General features: G+C 41.8%; 2 protein-coding genes across 3 annotated transcripts in view; one reads left to right on the top strand and one right to left on the bottom strand.

Moving 5' to 3' along the window:
• LOC143277504 (serine/threonine-protein kinase Chk1-like) overlaps nucleotides 1–2,335 on the top strand; it is a 29,629-nt gene extending 27,294 nt beyond the window's left edge. The window contains exon 14 of the mRNA XM_076582356.1: nucleotides 1,256–2,335. Coding sequence (XP_076438471.1) covers nucleotides 1,256–1,351 — 96 coding nt within the window. The 3' untranslated portion in view covers nucleotides 1,352–2,335. The remainder of the gene's footprint in view (nucleotides 1–1,255) is intronic.
• A 7,968-nt stretch (nucleotides 2,336–10,303) lies between these two features.
• Nucleotides 10,304–22,043, bottom strand: part of LOC143277424 (Golgi pH regulator-like) — a 39,504-nt gene continuing 27,764 nt past the window's right edge. For both annotated transcript variants that reach the window (XM_076582226.1, XM_076582227.1), the window contains exons 9-15: nucleotides 21,789–21,877; nucleotides 19,412–19,504; nucleotides 17,703–17,798; nucleotides 15,322–15,411; nucleotides 14,407–14,472; nucleotides 13,818–13,876; nucleotides 10,304–12,197 (exon numbers count right to left, since the gene is read on the bottom strand). In XM_076582226.1, coding sequence (XP_076438341.1) covers nucleotides 12,053–12,197; nucleotides 13,818–13,876; nucleotides 14,407–14,472; nucleotides 15,322–15,411; nucleotides 17,703–17,798; nucleotides 19,412–19,504; nucleotides 21,789–21,877 — 638 coding nt within the window. In that variant the 3' untranslated portion in view covers nucleotides 10,304–12,052. The remainder of the gene's footprint in view (nucleotides 12,198–13,817; nucleotides 13,877–14,406; nucleotides 14,473–15,321; nucleotides 15,412–17,702; nucleotides 17,799–19,411; nucleotides 19,505–21,788; nucleotides 21,878–22,043) is intronic.

Below are 22,043 nucleotides of genomic sequence, written 5' to 3'. Positions count from 1 at the left end.
GGTATTTCTTGCACACTGTTTGCAGGGTGAATAGTCGGGAGTTTACGTCATGATGTATTAATTTTTGTTTTGTATTAATTTTGTATTTCTTTATCAACAGATTTTTCTGTGTGAAATTCGGGTTGCTCTTCCCACAGAGAGCTCATCGCTACACTACAGCGCCACTCATTTCTTTTCTCTTTTTTTTTTGTATCTTTTCCTGCGTGCGGTTTTATTGTTTTCCCCAGTCGAAGTGGATTTTTCTATAGAATTTTGCCAGGAACAACCCTTTTGTTGCCGTGGGTTCTTTTACATGCGCTAAGTGCATGCTGCACACAGGACCTCGGCTTATCGTCTCATCTGAATGACTAGCATCCAGACCACCACTCAAGGTCTAGTGGAGGGGGAGAAAATGTCGGCAGCTGAGCTGAGATTTGAACCAGCGCGCTCAGATTCTCTCGCTTCCTAGGCGGACACGTTACCTCTAGGCCATCACTCCACTACATGTACGGTATTTCTTGCACACTGTTTGCAGGGTAGGGGGTTGAAGTTTATGTCATGATGTACGGTATTCGTTGCATACTGTATGCAGGGCGATGGGTTGGAGTTTATGTCATGATGTACGGCATTCGTTTCATACTGTTTGCAGGGCGATGGGTTGGAGTTTATGTCATGATGTACGGTATTCGTTGCACACTGTTTGCAGGGCGATGGGTTGGAGTTTATGTCATGATGTACAGTATTCGTTGCACACTGTTTGCAGGGCGATGGGTTGGAGTTTATGTCATGATGTACGGTATTCGTTGCACACTGTTTGCAGGGCGATGGGTTGGAGTTTATGTCATGATGTACTGTATTCGTTGCATACTGTTTGCAGGGTAGGGGGTTGAAGTTTATGTCATGATGTACGGTATTCGTTGCATACTGTTTGCAGGGCGATGGGTTGGAGTTTATGTCATGATGTACTGTATTCGTTGCATACTGTTTGCAGGGCGATGGGTTGGAGTTTATGTCATGATGTACGGTATTCGTTGCACACTGTTTGCAGGGCGATGGGTTGGAGTTTATGTCATGATGTACTGTATTCGTTGCATACTGTTTGCAGGGTAGGGGGTTGAAGTTTATGTCATGATGTACGGTATCTGTTGCATACTGTTTGCAGGGCGATGGGTTGGAGTTTATGTCATGATGTACTGTATTCGTTGCATACTGTTTGCAGGGCGATGGGTTGGAGTTTATGTCATGATGTACGGTATTCGTTGCATACTGTTTGCAGGGCGATGGGTTGGAGTTTAAGCGACACTTTTTGCGGATTCGGGAGCTGATGAAAACGGACATCTGCAAAGTGCCCTCTTCCTGGCCCAACATGTGAACAGTTCAACACGAACGACAACAGCTGTCTTCTCTTCAGACTTGAGTGTGACTGGATCATCTCAAGAGACCTTCCAAAGAGATTACAAAAAAAAAAAAAAAAAAAAAAAAAAATCCCTCGATTGGATTGGTGGATTTTATGTAGCTGTGCATCATAAGATTTTGTTTTATTATTTGTGAATGATAGTTTGATGAAGCTTTGCTGTTCTGTTTGCTGGAGTACTTTTTTTTTCTGCCTGCCTGGATTTGCCTGGACCTGTAGGAGTGTCCGCTGTTCTTTTGCTGTTGTGTCCTGTATTTTTGATGCTTATTTCGAATGATTATTACTACTACTACGTGTGTTCAGTCTGATTTGGTGAATTTCAGGCATCTGGTATTGTCTCAAGCTCATTGGCTTTTTATTCTAACAGCTGTTGAATTCAGATCATGCAATGTGAATATTGGGATGGGTCCCTTTTTTTTTCTTTTTTAATTAAAATTTCTTTTATCCTTTTCTTTCTGTTATCATGGAGTGTTGTTTAAATCCATGTGCTTTTTCTGTAGTAGTTGCTTTCTCATTTTCTTTCAGTTTTCATCAATTGTTGTTTTGAATCAGACTGGGTGGTCTTTATGTTCCATGCTATCATCTGCAGCGTTTCAGTGGCATTACTCCGATGCCGCTCATTTAGATTCCCTTATCCTGAAATCATGTGATAGATGAGAGAGAAAAACCTGCTGAGCAGTGTATCAAATTATAAGTCTGTTTGGATGTTTTCGTTTTTGAGAATCTTTTGTCGTGTGTGTTTGTTTTGAACATTGGTTTTTTGGTGGTTCTTTTTTTCTTGTTTTTTTCTTGTTTTTTCTTTTTGTTTGTTTGTTTTTGTTATGTCTTTATTTAGAGAATCATTGACAAATTTGAGAACAGGATATTTGTTTGTAGCACCAAGGGGATGTTTTTCGTTGTCATTGCAGGGGATTCTGAATATTTTGTCTTTTTTTTTGTCTTTTTTTTTTTTATAGGCTTTATTTTATTTTTGTTTTTAGAAATTCATTTTCCATGAAAAATTTGTTTTGTTTGTTTTTTCTTTTCTTGTTTTTTCCCCAACCCCCCTTCCTCCCAGAACTCTTGTTATTTCAGTATCTTGATCTGTTGCACTTGACAAATTTTGCTCTTGAAAAAAAAAAGAAGTAATAATAAACTGAGGATTATCTGTCTTCCAAATTGTTACACTGTCTTCCACATTGGTCTGTCTTCAACACAGTTGTACTGTACATTGTTCTACTGTCTTCCATGTTGTTGTACTGTGGAACTTCCACATTGGTCTACCACATTGTTCTGTCTTCCGTGTTGTTGTACTGTGGAACTTCCACATTGTTCTACTGTCTTCCATGTTGTTGTACTGTGGAACTTCCAGTGTTCTACTGTCTTCCGTGTTGTTGTACTGTGGAACTTCCACATTGTTCTGCTGTCTTCCATGTTGTTGTACTGTGGAACTTCCACATTGTTCTACTGTCTTCCATGTTGTTGTACTGTGGAACTTCCACAGTGTTCTACTGTCTTCCGTGTTGTTGTACTGTGGAACTTCCACAGTGTTCTACTGTCTTCCATGTTGTTGTACTGTGGAACTTCCACATTGTTCTACTGTCTTCCGTGTTGTTGTACTGTGGAACTTCCACATTGTTCTACTGCCTTCCATGTTGTTTGGCTGTGGAACTTCCACATTTTTCAGTCTTCCATGTTGTACTGTGGAACTTCCACATTTTTCAGTCTTCCATGTTGTTGTACTGTAGAACTTCCACATTGTTCTACTGTCTTCCATGTTGCTGTACTGTCTTCCAGTGTTTTACTGTGGAACTTTCACACTGTTCTTGTCTTCCATGTTGTACTGTGGAACTTCCACATTGTTCTGCTGTCTTCCATGTTGTTGTACTGTCTTCCAGTGTTTTACTGTGGAACTTTCACACTGTTCTTGTCTTCCATGTTGTACTGTGGAACTTCCACATTGTTCTACTGTCTTCCATGTTGTTGTACTGTGGAACTTCCACAGTGTTCTACTGTCTTCCATGTTGTACTGTGGAACTTCCACATTGTTCTACTGTCTTCCATGTTGTACTGTGGAACTTCCACATTGTTCTACTGTCTTCCATGTTGTACTGTGGAACTTCCACACTGTTCTTGTCTTCCATGTTGTACTGTGGAACTTCCACATTGTTCTACTGTCTTCCATGTTGTTGTACTGTGGAACTACCACATTGTTCTACTGTCTTCCATGTTGTACTGTGGAACTTCCACATTGTTCTACTGTCTTCCATGTTGTTGTACTGTGGAACTTCCACATTGTTCTACTGTCTTCCATGTTGTTGTACTGTGGAACTTCCACATTGTTCTACTGTCTTCCATGTTGTTGTACTGTGGAACTTCCACATTGTTCTACTGTCTTCCATGTTGTACTGTGGAACTTTCACACTGTTCTTGTCTTCCATGTTGTACTGTGGAACTTCCACAGTGTTCTACTGTCTTCCATGTTGTACTGTGGAACTTCCACATTGTTCTACTGTCTTCCATGTTGTACCGTGGAACTTCCACATTGTTCTACTGTCTTCCATGTTGTTGTACTGTGGAACTTCCACATTGTTCTACTGTCTTCCATGTTGTACTGTGGAACTTCCACATTGTTCTACTGTCTTCCATGTTGTTGTACTGTGGAACTTCCACAGTGTTCTACTGTCTTCCACAGTGCTGAACTGTGGAACTTCCACGTCAGTATTGCTCTTTTTGTCACAACAGATTTCTCTGTGTAAAATTCAGGCTACTCTCTCCAGGGAGAGCATGTTGCTACTCTGACAGCACCAAACTTTTTTTTTTTTTCCCTGTCCAAGTGGATTTTTCAACAGAATTTTGCCAGGGATAACCCTTTTGTTGCCGTGGGTTCTTTTACGTGTGCTAAATGCATGCTGTACCCAGGACCTGTTTATCGTCTCATCTGAATGACTAGCATCCAGACCACCACTCTCGGTCTAGTGGAAGGGGAGACAATACTGGCGACTGCCGGTGTGATTCTAACCAGTGCGCTCAGATTCTCTCACTTCCTTGGTGGACGGGTTACCTCTAGGCCAACACTCTACAGTTCTACTGTCTTCTACAGTGTTGTACTGTGGAACTTCCACATTGTTCTACTGTCTTCCACATTGTTGTACTGTGGAACTCCCACATTGTTCTACTGTCTTCCATGTTGTACTGCCTTCCACAGTTTTGTACTGTGGAACTTCCACATTGTTCTACTGTCTTCCATGTTGTTGTACTGCCTTCCACAGTGTTGTACTGTGGAACTTCCACATTGTTCTACTGTCTTCCATGTTGTTGTACTGTGGAACTTCCACATTGTTCTACTGTCTTCCATGTTGTTGTACTGCCTTCCACAGTGTTGTACTGTGGAACTTCCACATTGTTCTACTGTCTTCCATGTTGTTGTACTGTGGAACTTCCACATTGTTCTACTGTCTTCCATGTTGTTGTACTGCCTTCCACAGTGTTGTACTGTGGGACTTCACATTGTTCTGCTGTCTTCCATGTTGTACTGCCTTCCACAGTGTTGTACTGTGGAACTTCCACATTGTTCTGCTGTCTTCCATGTTGTACTGCCTTCCACAGTGTTGTACTGTGGAACTTCCACATTGTTCTACTGTCTTCCATGTTGTTGTACTGTGGAACTTCCACATTGTTCTACTGTCTTCCATGTTGTTGTACTGTGGAACTTCCACATTGTTCTACTGTCTTCCATGTTGTTGTACTGCCTTCCACAGTGTTGTACTGTGGGACTTCACATTGTTCTGCTGTCTTCCATGTTGTACTGTGGAACTTCCACATTGTTCTACTGTCTTCCATGTTGTACTGTGGAACTTCCACATTGTTCTACTGTCTTCCATGTTGTACTGTGGAACTTTCACACTGTTCTTGTCTTCCATGTTGTACTGTGGAACTTCCACATTGTTCTACTGTCTTCCATGTTGTTGTACTGTGGAACTTCCACAGTGTTCTACTGTCTTCCATGTTGTACTGTGGAACTTCCACATTGTTCTACTGTCTTCCATGTTGTACTGTGGAACTTCCACATTGTTCTACTGTCTTCCATGTTGTACTGTGGAACTTTCACACTGTTCTTGTCTTCCATGTTGTACTGTGGAACTTCCACATTGTTCTACTGTCTTCCATGTTGTTGTACTGTGGACTTCCACATTGTTCTACTGTCTTCCATGTTGTACTGTGGAACTTCCACATTGTTCTACTGTCTTCCATGTTGTACTGTGGAACTTCCACATTGTTCCACTGTCTTCCATGTTGTTGTACTGTGGAACTTCCACATTGTTCTACTGTCTTCCATGTTGTTGTACTGTGGACTTCCACATTGTTCTACTGTCTTCCATGTTGTTGTACTGTGCAACTTCCACATTGTTCTACTGTCTTCCATGTTGTTGTACTGTGGAACGTCCACAGTGTTCTACTGTCTTCCATGTTGTACTGTGGAACTTTCACACTGTTCTTGTCTTCCATGTTGTACTGTGGAACTTCCACAGTGTTCTACTGTCTTCCATGTTGTTGTACTGTGGAACTTCCACATTGTTCTACTGTCTTCCATGTTGTACTGTGGAACTTCCACATTGTTCTACTGTCTTCCATGTTGTTGTACTGTGGAACTTCCACAGTGTTCTACTGTCTTCCACAGTGCTGAACTGTGGAACTTCCACGTCAGTATTGCTCTTTTTGTCACAACAGATTTCTCTGTGTAAAATTCAGGCTACTCTCTCCAGGGAGAGCATGTTGCTACTCTGACAGCACCAAACTTTTTTCTTTTTCTTTTTTTTTTTCCTGTCCAAGTGGATTTTTCAACAGAATTTTGCCAGGGATAACCCTTTTGTTGCCGTGGGTTCTTTTACGTGTGCTAAATGCATGCTGTACCCAGGACCTGTTTATCGTCTCATCTGAATGACTAGCATCCAGACCACCACTCTCGGTCTAGTGGAAGGGGAGATAATACTGGCGACTGCCGGTGTGATTCTAACCAGTGCGCTCAGATTCTCTCACTTCCTTGGTGGACGGGTTACCTCTAGGCCAACACTCGACAGTTCTACTGTCTTCTACAGTGTTGTACTGTGGAACTTCCACATTGTTCTACTGTCTTCCACATTGTTGTACTGTGGAACTTCCACATTGTTCTACTGTCTTCCACACTGTTGTACTGTGGAACTTCCACATTTGTTCTACTGTCTTCCATGTTGTACTGCCTTCCAGTGTTGTACTGTGGAACTTCCACATTGTTCTACTGTCTTCCATGTTGTTGTACTGCCTTCCACAGTGTTGTACTGTGGAACTTCCACATTTGTTCTACTGTCTTCCATGTTGTTGTACTGTGGAACTTCCACATTGTTCTGCTGTCTTCCATGTTGTTGTACTGCCTTCCACAGTGTTGTACTGTGGAACTTCCACATTGTTCTACTGTCTTCCATGTTGTACTGCCTTCCACAGTGTTGTACTGTGGGACTTTACATTGTTCTGCTGTCTTCCACGTTGTACTGCCTTCCACAGTGTTGTACTGTGGGACTTTACATTGTTCTGCTGTCTTCCATGTTGTTGTACTGCCTTCCATAGTGTTGCACTGTGGGACTTTACATTGTTCTGCTGTCTTCCACGTTGTTGTACTGCCTTCCACAGTGTTGTACTGTGGGACTTTACATTGTTCTGCTGTCTTCCACGTTGTTGTACTGCCTTCCACAGTGATGCACTGTCTTCAGTGTTATTCTGAACTGAACTTAGAACCTCCATATCCAGACCTTTTTTTAAATATATTTCTTCTTCTGCGTTCATGGGCTGCAACTCCCACGTTCACTCGTATGTACACGAGTGGGCTTTTACGTGTATGAACGTTTTCACCCCGCCATATAGGCAACCATACTCAGTTTTCGGGGGTGTGCATGGTGGGTATGTTCTTGTTTCCATTACCCACCAGACACTGACATGGATTGCAGGATCTTTAACGTGCGTGTTTGATCTTCTGCTTGCATATACACACAAATGGGGTTCAGGCACAAAGCAGGTCTGCACATATGTTGACCTTGAAAAATGGAAAAAATCTCCATCCTTCACCAACCAGGCGCTGTCACTGAGATTATTCGAACCCAGGACCCTCAGATTGAAAGTCCAATGCTTTAACCACTCGACTATTGCGCCCCTCGTTTTATATATACACTACATATGTATGTCAGTATTTTCCTGTACTCTCGCCTGCATGCCACCGTGGAAAGACGCAATCAGGAGAACTTTTGGAGGATCTTCCACAGACCATGGCAGTTCACTGTGTCAAAGGCCTTAGTCAGGTCTATAAAGACCATATGGAGCTCCTTGTTCTGCTCACGGCACTTCTCTTGCATCTGGCGTACACCATGTCACATGTTCCCCTGAATAAAATACTTCGGTTTATGAGCCCCAGTGTTCCCCATGGCATCTCACTAATAATATTTGGTCCGTGTGTCGACGGGCGCAATAGCCGAGTGGTTAAAGCGTTGGACTTTCAATCTGAGGGTCCCGGGTTCGAATCACGGTGATGGCGCCTGGTGGGCAAAGGGTGGAGATTTTTACGATCTCCCAGGTCAACATATGTGCAGACCTGCTAGTGCCTGAACCCCCTTCGTGTGTAAATGCATGCAGAACATCAAATACGCACGTTAAAGATCCTGTAATCCATGTCAGCGTTCGGTGGGTTATGGAAACAAGAACATACCCAGCATGCACACCCCCGAAAGCGGAGTATGGCTGCTTACATGGCGGGGTAAAAACGGTCATGCACGTAAAAGCCCACTCGTGTACATGCGAGTGAACGTGGGAGTTGAAGCTCACGAACGCAGAAGAAGAAGGAGGTCCGTGTGTCTTTGTCTCAACTGAACCCATACTCGTTCCCCCCTAGCACCCACCCACCCACCCCGACACTTCCACCAGACTCTGCCTCGTGTGTTTTTTGCCAAGACCTTAAATTTGTGACCCAATTTTTGACTGTGTGAAATTGGGAACAGTTCGTGAAAATAATGGCATCAAGTTTCTTAATGGCATGCAAGTTTCTTAAGTTATCTGAGAAGCTTTATGTAGTGTGTGTGTGTGTGCGTGCCTGTGGGGTCCGTGCGAGTCACTGAAAAAAAAAAAAAAAAAAGGCAGTGAAAGCTTTTCATGAGCTAACTACCCCACACAAACAAAATGTTTCACAGCAGCACGTTTTAATAATATCTGCATTCTGCACATAAATAAATTGCAACCAAACCATTCTATACATCGACAAAAAAGAACATATCAGCAATGACAATGATTTTCATAGTAATGTATCACTTGTCTGTTATTAACAGTGACAATCGTGTTCGTGTGAAAACGCCTTTCTCTCACCCAAAGCCGTCAGTTTCAGTTTGTTTCTCAAGGTGTCACTGTGTTTAGACAAATCCACGTACACCACACCACAGGCAGATCGGCATATGCCTAACCACCAGCATAACCCAACACGCTTATTCAGGCCTTGAGGGCATGCATATACATTTGTGTACCTATCGGAGTGTATTTCTTCTGCATAATTTTGCCACGAGAGGACAACACTTTTGTTGCCATGGGTTAATTCCTTTCCGGTGCTCCACATGTGTGCTGCACACAGAACCTCAGTTCATTGCCTCACCCAAACGACTGGCCTGATTTTCCAGTCAAACTCGGGAGAACAGGCGACAGCAGGAATCGAACCCAGGCCCTCATGGACCCTGTACAGGAGGCAGATAATCGTCTCAACCGTTCGGCCACCTTCCTCCAAAGCCATCATATGCCATGCTAATGCTGTCTGATGGAATCCAAAATCGAACCAGACAACTTCATGATGCTTTTCAAAACAGAACAAACTCTTCAAGGAGAAAAAAAACCCAAATAAAAACAACCACACACACAATGAAAACAGACATGCAATCAGACAGTCCACACTCACACATCAGTCTGATCAATGTCATACGTCTTGGGTCCCGTCTTAGTTTGCTTCCCTGACGACTGGCATCAAGGTTTTTGGAGGAGAGTGGGGTAGGGGGGGTGGGGCCATGCATCATTATGTATGTGTGTGTGTTTATGTGAGTGAGTGTGTATGTGTGTGTGTGTACGTGCGTTTATGTGAGTGAGTGTGTACATGTCAGTGAGTGTGTGTGTGTACGTGTGTTTATGTGAGTGAGTGTGTATGTGTGTTCATGTCAGTGAGTGTGTGTGTACATGCATTCATGTGAGTGAGTGTGTATGTGTGTGTGGTCATGTGAGTGAGTGTGTGTGTGTGTACGTGCGTGCGAAAGTGTTAATGTGAGTGAGTGACTGTGTGTGTGTGTGTGTGTGTGATGGTCTGTAAATGCTTTAATTTCAATTTATCAAGCATGATTATGGCAATATGAGATGAAAAAATTCAAAACATCTATCTCATGCCCTTGTTAATGGTGCTGCCCAACACGCCACAGGGCATAATGGGCAGTAAGTGAGCGATGCGACTGATGCAGAAACTTCTTCTTCGTCTTCTTCTTCTGCGTTCATGGGCTGCAACTCCCACATTCACTCGTATGCACACGAGTGGGCTTTTACGTGTATGACCGTTTTTACCCCGCCATGTAGGCAGCCATACTCCGTTTTCGGGGGTGTGCATGCTGGGCATGTTCTTGTTTCCATAACCCACCGAACGCTGACATGGATTATGGGATCTTTAACATGTGTATTTGATCTTCTGCTTGCATATACACATGAAGGGGGTTCAGGCACAAGCAGGTCTGCACATATGTTGACCTGGGAGATCGGAAAAATCTCCACCCTTCACCCACCAGGCGCCGTCACCGTGATTTGAACCTGGGACCCTCAGATTGATAGTCCAACGCTTTAACCACTTGGCTATTGCCCCCATCACTGATGCAGAAACAAAGTCCAACCCAGTTTAACTCTTACACCACCATCGGTGACTTTAGTTGATGTTGAGGGATCATGCCAAAAAAAAAACACAACCATTTTTCACATAGTAACAAAGCTTGCAACAGCTGCAGCCAGTTTCCCCACCAACAGAACAATGACTAACCTTTGCCCCCTGACCCAGTCTGAAGTGAACAAGTCCACTGTGCTGTTCTGACATGAACCAAAGCCTGTGGCTAACTCAGAGCATCGTATCTAAAGCATCTGGCGCTGGGGAGCGTTTTTTCCACACAGAAACGTGGGTGGTGAAAGGGTTAAACAGTGTGCTTGGAAAGTGTGGGAATGGTTTTTTTTTTTTTTTTTTTTTTTTTTTTTTTGCTGCTCCATCATCTGCACCAGTTCAGTGGCATTACTCCCACGCCACTCATTTAGATTCCCACATAACAGTGATGTTCAGTCGTGCCTGTTCTGGTTTAACGTACTTAGGACGCCACCTACTAAGCCCCCTGCTGACGACAATAACGGCTTCGTCGCGAAGCCAGACTGAGTTTCTCAAGTATTATCACGCCGAGTTGGCTCAGCAGACTCAACACTGGGCTACACACGTTCGTCAGAACCCAATCCAAACCAAGGAAGAGGAAGAAGAAGACATGCCCCTGACTTTTAAACCATTTCATCAGTTTCTCAACACAGGATTAAAAAGAAACAAAAACCCAGAAAAAAAACCCCAACAACCTGGCCTGAACATAAACATAATAACACACAAAACATTCCAGACAATCAAGTACAATAACAGCCATACAAGGCACACACACAGTCAAAAACTGTCAATGGGTGCCTGGCACAAAAAAAAAGAAGAGGAATACAATGCTGAGTGTCCCAACTATCAAGTCTGGAAGAAAAAATAAAGATATCCCCCTCCCCCCAGAAAAAATCAAGGAATGGACCAGTGAGGCAGAAAATAAGAGAGAAGGGCACACACATGCACGCACGCATGCACGCGCACACACACACACACACCACACACACACACACCACACACACATGCATGCGCTCTCCCAAGTTCCACAGCGACAATGGCCATATTGGCCTCTGCGACGTACAGATCCTGATCCTGACCCTGACAAACTTACCAAAATACACAGATAACTCTGATTTTGTAAAAACTATAAATAAAAAGAAAAGACAAAAAAAAGGGGGAGACCAAAAAAAGGATGAAGAATAGATCTATCCATCTATATAAACACTCACCTCACCACAACTACCCATCCCCCCAAAAGGGAAAAAAATAGGTAGCTGGATTACCCCCCCTCATCCCCCAAGCCTTGATAATTTATCATTTTTAATTACACATACTTAACCGTGACCCAACTGGTGCAGACTCCGGCAGGGGTCTGACATTCCTGTCCTGTGCAAACTACCATCCGCCTATACGGAGAAAACGAAAGCAATACAGCCGATAACCTCCCGGAAGTAGGTAACCTCCCCTTTGTCCCACTAGCTGGCGCCCTCTTTTTCCGGCAGCCATCACGACTCCTGTTCCTGTGCTCTTCATACGGCTAAGTTTTTTTGTTTTTTTTTGTATTTTCTACCTGTCTGTCGATTCTCTGGCGTTCTTGTTTTTTGTCAAATTATGTCTCCAACCAGGTCACATAATTATTTTTTTCTAGGTCCAACCCACCCCATCCGCGTGCCCCCCCCCCGCCCCCCCTCTCCTCCCCCCCGACCCCCAACACCTCTCCCTTCCCTCCGTCTCAAGGCGGCTCGGCTAAGCTGCTAAGCCATGTTTTTCTCGGGCGCCTGTTTGTGAGCGATGTAGAGGAAGCCAATGCTGGACAGGGCGCTGACCAGGAAGATGACGTCGAACCAGCGGTGGTAGAAGTTGAACTGCAGGTCTCCCAGCACCTCCGTGATGATCATTCTGCCAGCCGTAACAATTATGGTAATAATAATTTTGTTGTTTTTTTTACTTAAAAATTTTTTTGTTTTGCAAAGACATGTATACAATACAGAGAACAGTATGAAACAAACAGTTTCAGTAGCTCAAGGAGGCGTCACTGCATTCGGACAAATCCATATACGCTACACCACATCTGCCAAGCAGATGCCTGACCAGCAGCGTATTCCAACGCGCTTAGTCAGGCCTTGAGAAAAAAAAAAGAAAAAAAAATTGTAAAGACACAACAATAATAAAAATTCAAAACAATATAAAACAAACAGTAGCATCCGCTAGAGAGAGAAAGACAAAACAAAATAAAAAGTGATATAAAAAAAAACACCAACAGCAACAACATCAACAAATACAGAAAAAAAACAAAAAACATGTCCAATCATTCAATCAATCAATGTTTACATATTATTGATTGCAGTAATCATGATGATTTAAGATGGCATTAATAATAAAGAGACCAGATGCAACATAGCAACAGCATCAATTATCTCAACTATTACAGTGATGGCATCAAGGATGAGGCGAAAGCGAGTGGTAGCATTATAACATCATAATAAAGAGCAGTGAGTAAACCACTTCTACATTATTGGAAAAGAAAGCATGTAGTTAATCACATTGTAAAGACAACAACAATAATAAAAATTCAAAAAATAAATAAATAATAAATATAAAAACTAAATAAAGACCTGCTAGTACAAAGTAAGGACTATCATACAGAATGATAACTATGGAACATGCAAAATTGTGATTAGGTAGCAGTTTCCATAACTGGAAGGTAACTGTTCCACTTTGTACGGAGAGCATGATGGTTCATCGTGTGTTCTTTGATTTTGTATATGTATCTGAGCTGTGTTTTAAATGCACTGAGTTGTGGTGGTTGTTTATTGAATCTGCATTAGTACAGAAAGTTTTTGGCATAATATAATAATGTTAACGATAATAATTAGTATCTATACTGCACTTAATCTTGTGCAGAGACTTCTTCATTCGTGGGCTGCAACTCCCACGTTCACTCCTATGTACATGAGTGGGTTTTTACGTGTATGACCGTTTTTACCCCACCATGTAGGCAGCCGTACTCAGTTTTCGGGGGTGTGCATGCTGGGTGTGTTCTTGTTTCCATAACCCACCGGACCGCTGATATGGATTACAGGACCTTTAACCTGAGTGTTTGATCTTCTGCTTGCATATACACACGAAGGGGGTTCAGGCACTAGCAGGTCTGCACATATGTTGACCTGGGAGATTGGAAAAATCTCCACCCTTTACCCACCAGGCGCCGTCGAACCTGGAATTCTCAGTTTGAAAGTCCAACACTTTAACCACTTGGCTACTGCGCCTGTCGGTTGGGGAAGGAGGATGGGGGGGGAGTAAGAGGGCATGTTGGGGAGGAGGAATGAAAAATATCTATCTCTATCTATCTATCTATCTATCTATCCATCTTATCTATATCACAGTTCACACACACACACACACGTACACACACACAACACAAGGCAACACACACACATACACACACACACACACACAACACAAGACAACACACACACACACACACACAAAAACAACACTTAACACACACAGTCTCACCTGTACTCTGGAGGCATGTTCATTCGCATCAGCAACACCGAGGACACAAAGTACATGCCCTGAAATCCACAATGTTCACAGTTTACTCTGTGTGAGTGCGAGTGTGAGTGTGAGTGTGAGTCTGTGTGTGTAAGTGTGATAGTGTGTGTGTGTGTGTGTGTGTGTGTGTGAGTGTGTGTGTGTGTGTGTGTGTGTGTGTGTGTGTGTGTGTGTGTGTGTGTGATTGTGAGTGTGAGTGTGTGTGTGTAAGTGTGATAGTGTGTGTGTGTGTGTGTGTGAGTGTGTGAGTGTGTGTGTGTGATAGTGAGTGTGTGTGTGTGACAGTGAGTGTGTGTGTGTGTGATAGTGAGTGTGTGTGTGTGTGTGTTGTGGTGTGTGTGTGTGTGTGTGTGTGTGTGTGTGTGTGTGTGTGTGTGTGTGTGTGTGTGTGTGTGTGTGTGTGTGTGTGTGTGTGTGTGTGTGTGTGTGTGTGTGTGTGTGTGTGTGTGAGTGTGTGTGTGTGTGATAGTGAGTGAGTGTGAGTGTGTGTGTGTGTGTGTGTGTGTGTGTGTGTGTGTGTGTGTGTGTGTGTGTGTGCCAGAGTTCTCACCATGATCTGGGCCAGACAGAGGACGATAACGTTGGCAAACTTGCTGCTGGCTATGGCATAGAAGAACTGTCACAGACCACGGTAATAATAATAATACTTGTAATAACAAATACTATCTATATATATATATATCAACAATAATAATAACAATGACAATGATAATAATAATAATAATAACAATAATAATAATAATAATAATAATAATAATAATGCAGATGATGGTGATAACCATACATGAATAATGATGATGATGATGATGATGATGATGATAATAATAATAACAATAACAACAACAGAAATAATACTAATACAAATATAATAATAATACCATCAAGAAATAATGACAATAATGACGATGATGCCAACAATGATGACAATCATACATAAACAATAACAACCATACAGACACCGACAAAATACATACAATAAAACATACATTACATAAGTACCTGCCCTCTTTCCCACAGGTGCATGCTTACACACACACACACACACACACACACACACACACACACACAGAGCTAAAAAAAAAAAATTTTTTTAAGCACACACATACACACACACAGGTAAAAAAATTTTTTTAAGCACACACACACAAGACACATGACACAATTAAAAGACACACACACACACATGCACACACACACACACACACACACACAAGTGTTTACACACCGCTCAACCGGTGGCTAGGCAATATGTCATTTTTCTCTACCACCGGTAAAGCAGTGGTCAGGGCACTCTTTTTATATCTGCCGTAACACATTTAAATACCAATTCTTTGCAAATTTTGGCTCAGGAGCTCAGGCAGAAGGGTTAAAATTGCTCATGAACTCAGGGCTCAAAGGGTTAAAGAGAGACAGACACGAAAGCAAAAAAAACCCCACCCACACGAACACAGCGTGAGTCACGTACCCGGGTGAGAGTGATGAGAAATCCTCTGATGGACGACACGATTATGATGCCCACCAACAGGAACGAAATCTGCTGGGACCAGAACTTCACCTGGGAGGGGGAGGGGCAAAAACAGCACGCACCGTAAGAAAACACACACAAAAAGTTTTCTTTACATTTTTTTTTTCGTTTTCTTTTCAGATAGCGCTCATAGACAACAACGTACAACTGAGGGTTTGTTTCAGTCAATGTAATTTGATTTTACAGTATCTTATTTTGTAATTTTATTTTGTTTTATCTTATTTTACTTCTTTTTTGTTGTTGTTGTTTTTTTCATTTTCTAAACACACACCTTGCTTTGGTTCTGCCATACTGTGTTCGTAACTCACTGCAGTACAACACACATGACACAACAAACTGCACTAAAGCACAACACGTTACAACACAACACACTGCCATGTGATACAATAAACTGCCACACAACACAACACACAATAATACAACATAATACAACACAAGACACGACAAAAGAATACGATAAACTGCTCCACAACAGAACACACTGCAATGAAATAGTAAAATGTAATACAACAGAATACTTTACAACACAACACAACACACAACAAAAGAATACAATAAACTGCCACACAACACAACACACTGCAATGAAACAGTAAAGTGTAATACAACAGAATACGTTAAAACACAACACAATACAACACAATAGACAACAAAAGAATATGATAAACTGCTCCGCAACACAACACACTGCAATGAAACAGTAAAATGTAATACAACAGAATACGTTACAACACAACACAACACAATACAATACAACACAACACACAACAAAAGAATACAATAAACTGCCACACAACACAACACACTGCAATGAAACAGTAAAATGTAATACAACAGAATATGTTACAACACAACACACTGCAATGAAACAGTAAAATGTAATACAACAGAATACGTTACAACACAACACACTGCAATGAAACAGTAAAATGTAATACAACAGAATACGTTACAACACAACACACTGCAATGAAACAGTAAAATGTAATACAACACAATATGTTACAACACAACACACTGCAATGAAACAGTAAAATGTAATACAACAGAATACGTTACAACACAACACACTGCAATGAAACAGTAAAATGTAATACAACAGAATACGTTACAGCACAATACAATACAACACAACACACAACAAAAGAATACGATAAACTGCCACACAACACAATACAATCCAATCCAACACAACACAGCACAACACACAACAAAAGAATACGATAAACTGCTCCACAACACAACACAGTGCAATAAAACAGTAAAGTGTAATACAACAGAATATGTTACAACACAACACAATACAATACAACACAACACAACACACTACAAAATAATACAATAAACTGCCATAAAACACAATGCACTGACATTACAAGATAAAACACAGCACAACAGGCTGCAATACAACACAACACAATACACTACAAAAGAATACAATAAACTACCACACAGCAAAATACAATACAACACAACACAATAAACTGAAAGACAACACAACGGAATACAATGCTACACAATATTCATTTGTTTTATTTGTTTTATTTCATTACTTACTATTTTTGAATGCTATTTGATACAAATGATAATACGGTTCATCAGCCGTCACGTTAAAATTGAAGTGCAACGTTGTGAGCACAGTATAAGCTTTAAGCTTGTTGATGCTCTTTTGTCTTTGTTTGCACTGTAATCATGTGTACTGTTGAACAATTAAAGATTATTTAAACCAACACTACACAATACAACACAGTAAAAGGAAATTTTCTATCTAAAATTACGTTTAACTCACTCAGTAGGGCCAGCCCTCTCTTCTCCTCTACACAGACCCCTCGGATGTCCAGTGGGTGTCTCAATGACCCAGCCTTTAGCTTCTGTTGTCAGAATTGTGGTATTCTTTGTCAACATTCACCTCTTCAGTATAAGAGTCTTCCGCTTGCAATATTTTGATGGTGGTAATTGGGGTGAAACGCTGTTAACGTCGTCTCTTTCGCCGTTCGTATGGAAAGAGTTAAGAAACATACTTACCGTGACCCACTTGTGCAGACTCCGGCAGGGGTCTGACATTCCTGCCCTGTGCAAACTACTACATGTATCCGCCTATGCGGAGAAAACAAAAGTAGCTACGGTCGATAACCTCCCGGAAGTAGGTAACCTCCCCTCTGCCCCCCTGACTAGCGCCCTCTCTTTTTCCAGCAGCCAACATGACTCCTGTTCCTGTGCCATTTACAACACAACACCACAACACAACGCAACACATCACAATGCAATACAGTAAACAGCTGCAAAACATAACACAACTCCACACAATATTTAATACTCACGTCAAACTGAATGCCAAAATACTTGACGGCAATTTCAATCCCTCGGGTTACCGGGTCCACTTTACCCACACGATCGAATATAATGTTGATGGTTGCCTGGCAACAGAAAAGCTCAGGTCACATGAGCAAAAAAAAAAAAAAAAAAATGTTTTAAAGCGAAAAGAAGCACATCTTTCATGGCTTACATGATTCCTGCTGCACAACAACAATAAAAAGATGGCAGAGATGGCACTGATGACACAGAAAAATAAATTTGTCAAAAGTTTTATATATCTTTTCCCTGGAGAAAGCAACAACAACAAAAAAACACCGTCACCGTCACCGATCCCTCAGATTCCGAATCCTTTGGGGCGCCTTCGAATCTTTGTCAACCACCTTTCTCCAGTCCTCGCGTCTCTCGGCCGCTCTCAGGGTGTCTCTCAGCTCCATGCCTGTCCACTCTCGAATGTTGTCCTCCCATCTCTTCCTTTGTCTGCCTCTTCTTCTTCCTCCCCTCACTGTGCCTTGTAAGATTGTTTTAGCAAGACCAGAGGAGCGTGTGACATGACCAAACCACTTCAGTTTTCGTTGTCTGGCGAGTGTTTGAAGGTCAGTATAGGGCCCGATTTCATTGCGGATGCGTCTCTTGACTTCTTCATTCGTGATGTGGTCTTTGTATGAGATGCCTAAGAGTCTTCGGAAGCACCTCATTTCTACAGCTCTTATTCTTCTCTCTAAGTCCGCTGTGAGGGTCCATGATTCACACCAAAAAAAAAACCACACCAAAAAAAACAAAAAACAAACCCAACTGAAAACATAAATTCTCCCTGAAAAAAACAGCAAAGTAAAATAAATTTTCCCTGAGGAAAAAAAAAAGTAAACACAGATTTTCCGTGAATTTAAAATTAAAAAAAAGTAATAAAAAATCTCCCTGGAAAACACAACATGAAAGTAAATACACAATTTTTCCCTGGAGATTAAAAACAAATTCCTTGGAGAAAAAGAAAAAAAGAAGTAGTTTCCCTGGAGAACAAAGTATAAATAATTCTTCCCTGCAAAAAAAGTAAAAAAAAATATATATATATGTATATATATATATTTTTTTTTTTCTTTTCCCCCTGGCCATGGAGTAAAAAAAAAAAAGGGGGTAAAAAAAAAAGTTACCTTGGACAAAAAGAAAAGTGAAAACAAATTTTCTTTGGAGAAAAAGTAAAGTCAAATTTCCCTGGAGGAAAAAAAAGAAAGAAAAAAGAAATACAAATATTCCACTAAGAAAAAATCCCACAAAACTTTCACTCAAAAAAAAAAAAAAAGTAAGTATAGATTTCCCCTGAAGAAAAAAAAAGTGATATAAACTTTCCCTAGGGAAAAAAACAAACAAACATATAACAGTGTTTGAAGAGACCAACAGTATTTTATGCACACACACACACACACACACACACACAGCCACCATTAACAAACACTCAACATACACATATCAAACATCACAATACCTAAAATGATAAAATCCACCCCCCGAAAACAAAGTATGGCTGCCTACATGGCCGAGTAAAAACACTCATACACGTAAAAGCCCACTCATGTACACGCGAGTGAACGTGGGAGCGGCGGCCCACAAACCACGAAGACAAGAAGAAGATGAAATCTCATGTCACAACACCGATATCACAACACTTACTGACCGCATGTGTCAAGGGCCAAGAACAAAAGACGGAGCAATGACTCACCATAAAAATCTTCCACACACAGTACGTGGAGAAGAAGTAGCCGAGAAAGTTGAAGTACTTTCCCTTGAACGTTTTCGAGTACTCGATTCGGTCCTGCAATCAGATTGGTCAGCGGAAGCATCAACATTAGTAGCAGCAAAAACAGCAGAAGATTCAACATTAGCAGCAGCAAAAACAGCAGAAGTATCACATTAGCAGCAGCAAAAACAGCAGAAGTATCACATTAGTAGCAGCAGAAGTATCACAACGTCAGCAGCAGAAGTATCACAATATTAGCAGCAGCAAAAACAGCAGAAGTATCACATTAGCAGCAGCAGCAAAAGCAGTATCACAACATCAACAGCAGCAGAAGTATCACAACAGTAGCAGCAGCAAAAACAGCAGAAGTATCACATTAGCAAAAGCAGCAAAAGCAGCATCACAACATCAACAGCAGCAGAAGTATCACATTAGCAGCAGCAAAAACAGCAGAAGTATCACATTAGCAAAAGCAGCAAAAGCGGTATCACAACATCAACAGCAGTATCACAACAGTAGCAGCAGCAAAAGCAGCAGCAGAAAAATCACATTAGCAGCAGAAACAGAAGCAAAAGTATTTGTATTTGTATTTCTCTTGTCATCACAACAGATTTCTCTGAGTGAAATTCAGGCTGCTCTCCCCAGGGAGAGCGCGTCACTACACTACAGCACCACCCTTTTGTGTGTGTGTGTATTTTTTCCTGCATGCAGTTTTATTTGTTTTTCCTACCGAAGTGGATCTTTCTACAGAATTTTGCCAGGAACAACCCTTTTGTTGCCGCGGGTTCTTTAACATGCGCTAAGTGCATGCTGCACACGGGACCTCGGTTTATTGTCTTATCCGAATGACTAGCGTCCAGACCACCACTCAAGGTCTAGTGGAGGGGGAGAAAATATCGGTGGCTGAGCCGTGATTCGAACCAGCGCGCTCAGATTCTCTCGCTTCCTAGGCGGACGCATTACCTCTAAGCCATCACTCATTCCCAGCAGCAGCAACAGTATCACAACATTTGCATCACAACATCAACAGTGTAACATCAGCAGCAGCAGCAGAAGTAGTATCACAACATCAGTAATAGAATTATCACATCAGCAGCAAAAGCATCACAACATCAACATCAGCAAAAGTATCACACCATCATCACATCAGCAGCAGCAGCATTACAGGAGGAGGAGGAGTTTTTGTTTAACGTCCCGTCACACATATTGGTGATTGAAGACATTTTGTGGAAGTACTTATGAATACATTTGAGTATTATCGGTTAGAAGGGGTGGGAGATGTGAATGAATGGAGGGCTGGGGGAAACTGGGCAAATGAGGGTGAAATTTGAGAAAAAAAAAAAGCAGCATTACAACAGCAGCAGAAGTATCACAACAGCAGCAGCAACAGTAGAAGAAATATAACATCAACATCAACAGCAGCAGAAGAATCACATCAACATCAACAAAAGCAGTAGAAGTATCACATCAACATCATCAACATCTACAGCAGCAGAAGTATCACATCAACATCATCATCAACACCAACATCAAAAGAAGTATCACATCAACATCGACAGCAGCAGAAGCATCACAACATCAACATCAGCAGAAGTATCACATCAACATCATCATCAACAGCAGCAGAAGTATCACATCAACATCAACAGCAGCAGAAGTATCACAACATCAACAGCAGCAGAACTATCACATCAACAGCAGCAGAAGTATCACATCAACAACAGCAGAAGTATCACATCAACATCATCATCAACAGCAGCAGAAGTATCACATCAACAGCAGAAGTATCACATCAACATCATCATCAACAGCAGCAGAAGTATCACAACATCAACAGAAGTATCACATCAACATCGCAACATCAGCAGAAGTATCACATCAACATCAGCAGAAGTATCACATCATTAGCAGCAGAAGAATCACAACATCAACATCAGCAGAAGTATCACATCAACAGCAGCAGAAGTGTCACATCAACAGCAGCAGAAGTACCATACCAACATCAACAGAAGTATCACATCAACATCAGCAGAAGTATCACATCATTAGCAGCAGAAGAATCACAACATCAACATCAGCAGAAGTATCACATCAACAGCAGCAGAAGAATCACATCAACATCATCATCAACATCAGCAGAAGTATCACATCAACATCAACAGCAGCACAAGTACCACAACATCAACATCAACAGCAGCTGAAGTACCACATCAACATCAACAGCAGCAGAAGAATCACATCAACATCATCATCAACATCAGCAGAAGTATCACATCAACATCAACAGCAGCAGAAGTACCACAACATCAACATCAACTGAAGTATCACATCAACATCAGCAAACACGCCCAGCACCCACCATAGCCTCCTGCAGGTCCACTGTCTCCAGAAAGAGCTGCCTGCTGAGCTCCTCCAGAGCCCCTGTCTCCTGCTTCAGGTGGCTGATGTCTGGTGGGCGCCATTCAGGATCCAACCCAACAACTCTCATTCACCTCACAAACACTGTGCAAACCAGTCTCATTCACCTCATTAAGGAGTCTAAGGCTCGAAACGCCGTGCAAACCAGTCTCATTCACCTCACAAACCAGTCGGAGACTCCATACGCCGTGCAAAC

Source organism: Babylonia areolata, chromosome 34, assembly GCF_041734735.1.
Source record: "Babylonia areolata isolate BAREFJ2019XMU chromosome 34, ASM4173473v1, whole genome shotgun sequence".
Classification (NCBI taxonomy): Eukaryota; Metazoa; Mollusca; class Gastropoda; order Neogastropoda; family Buccinidae; genus Babylonia; species Babylonia areolata.
The sequence above is the reverse complement of the archived record's forward strand: the minus strand, read 5'-3'. Positions and strand labels throughout refer to the sequence as shown.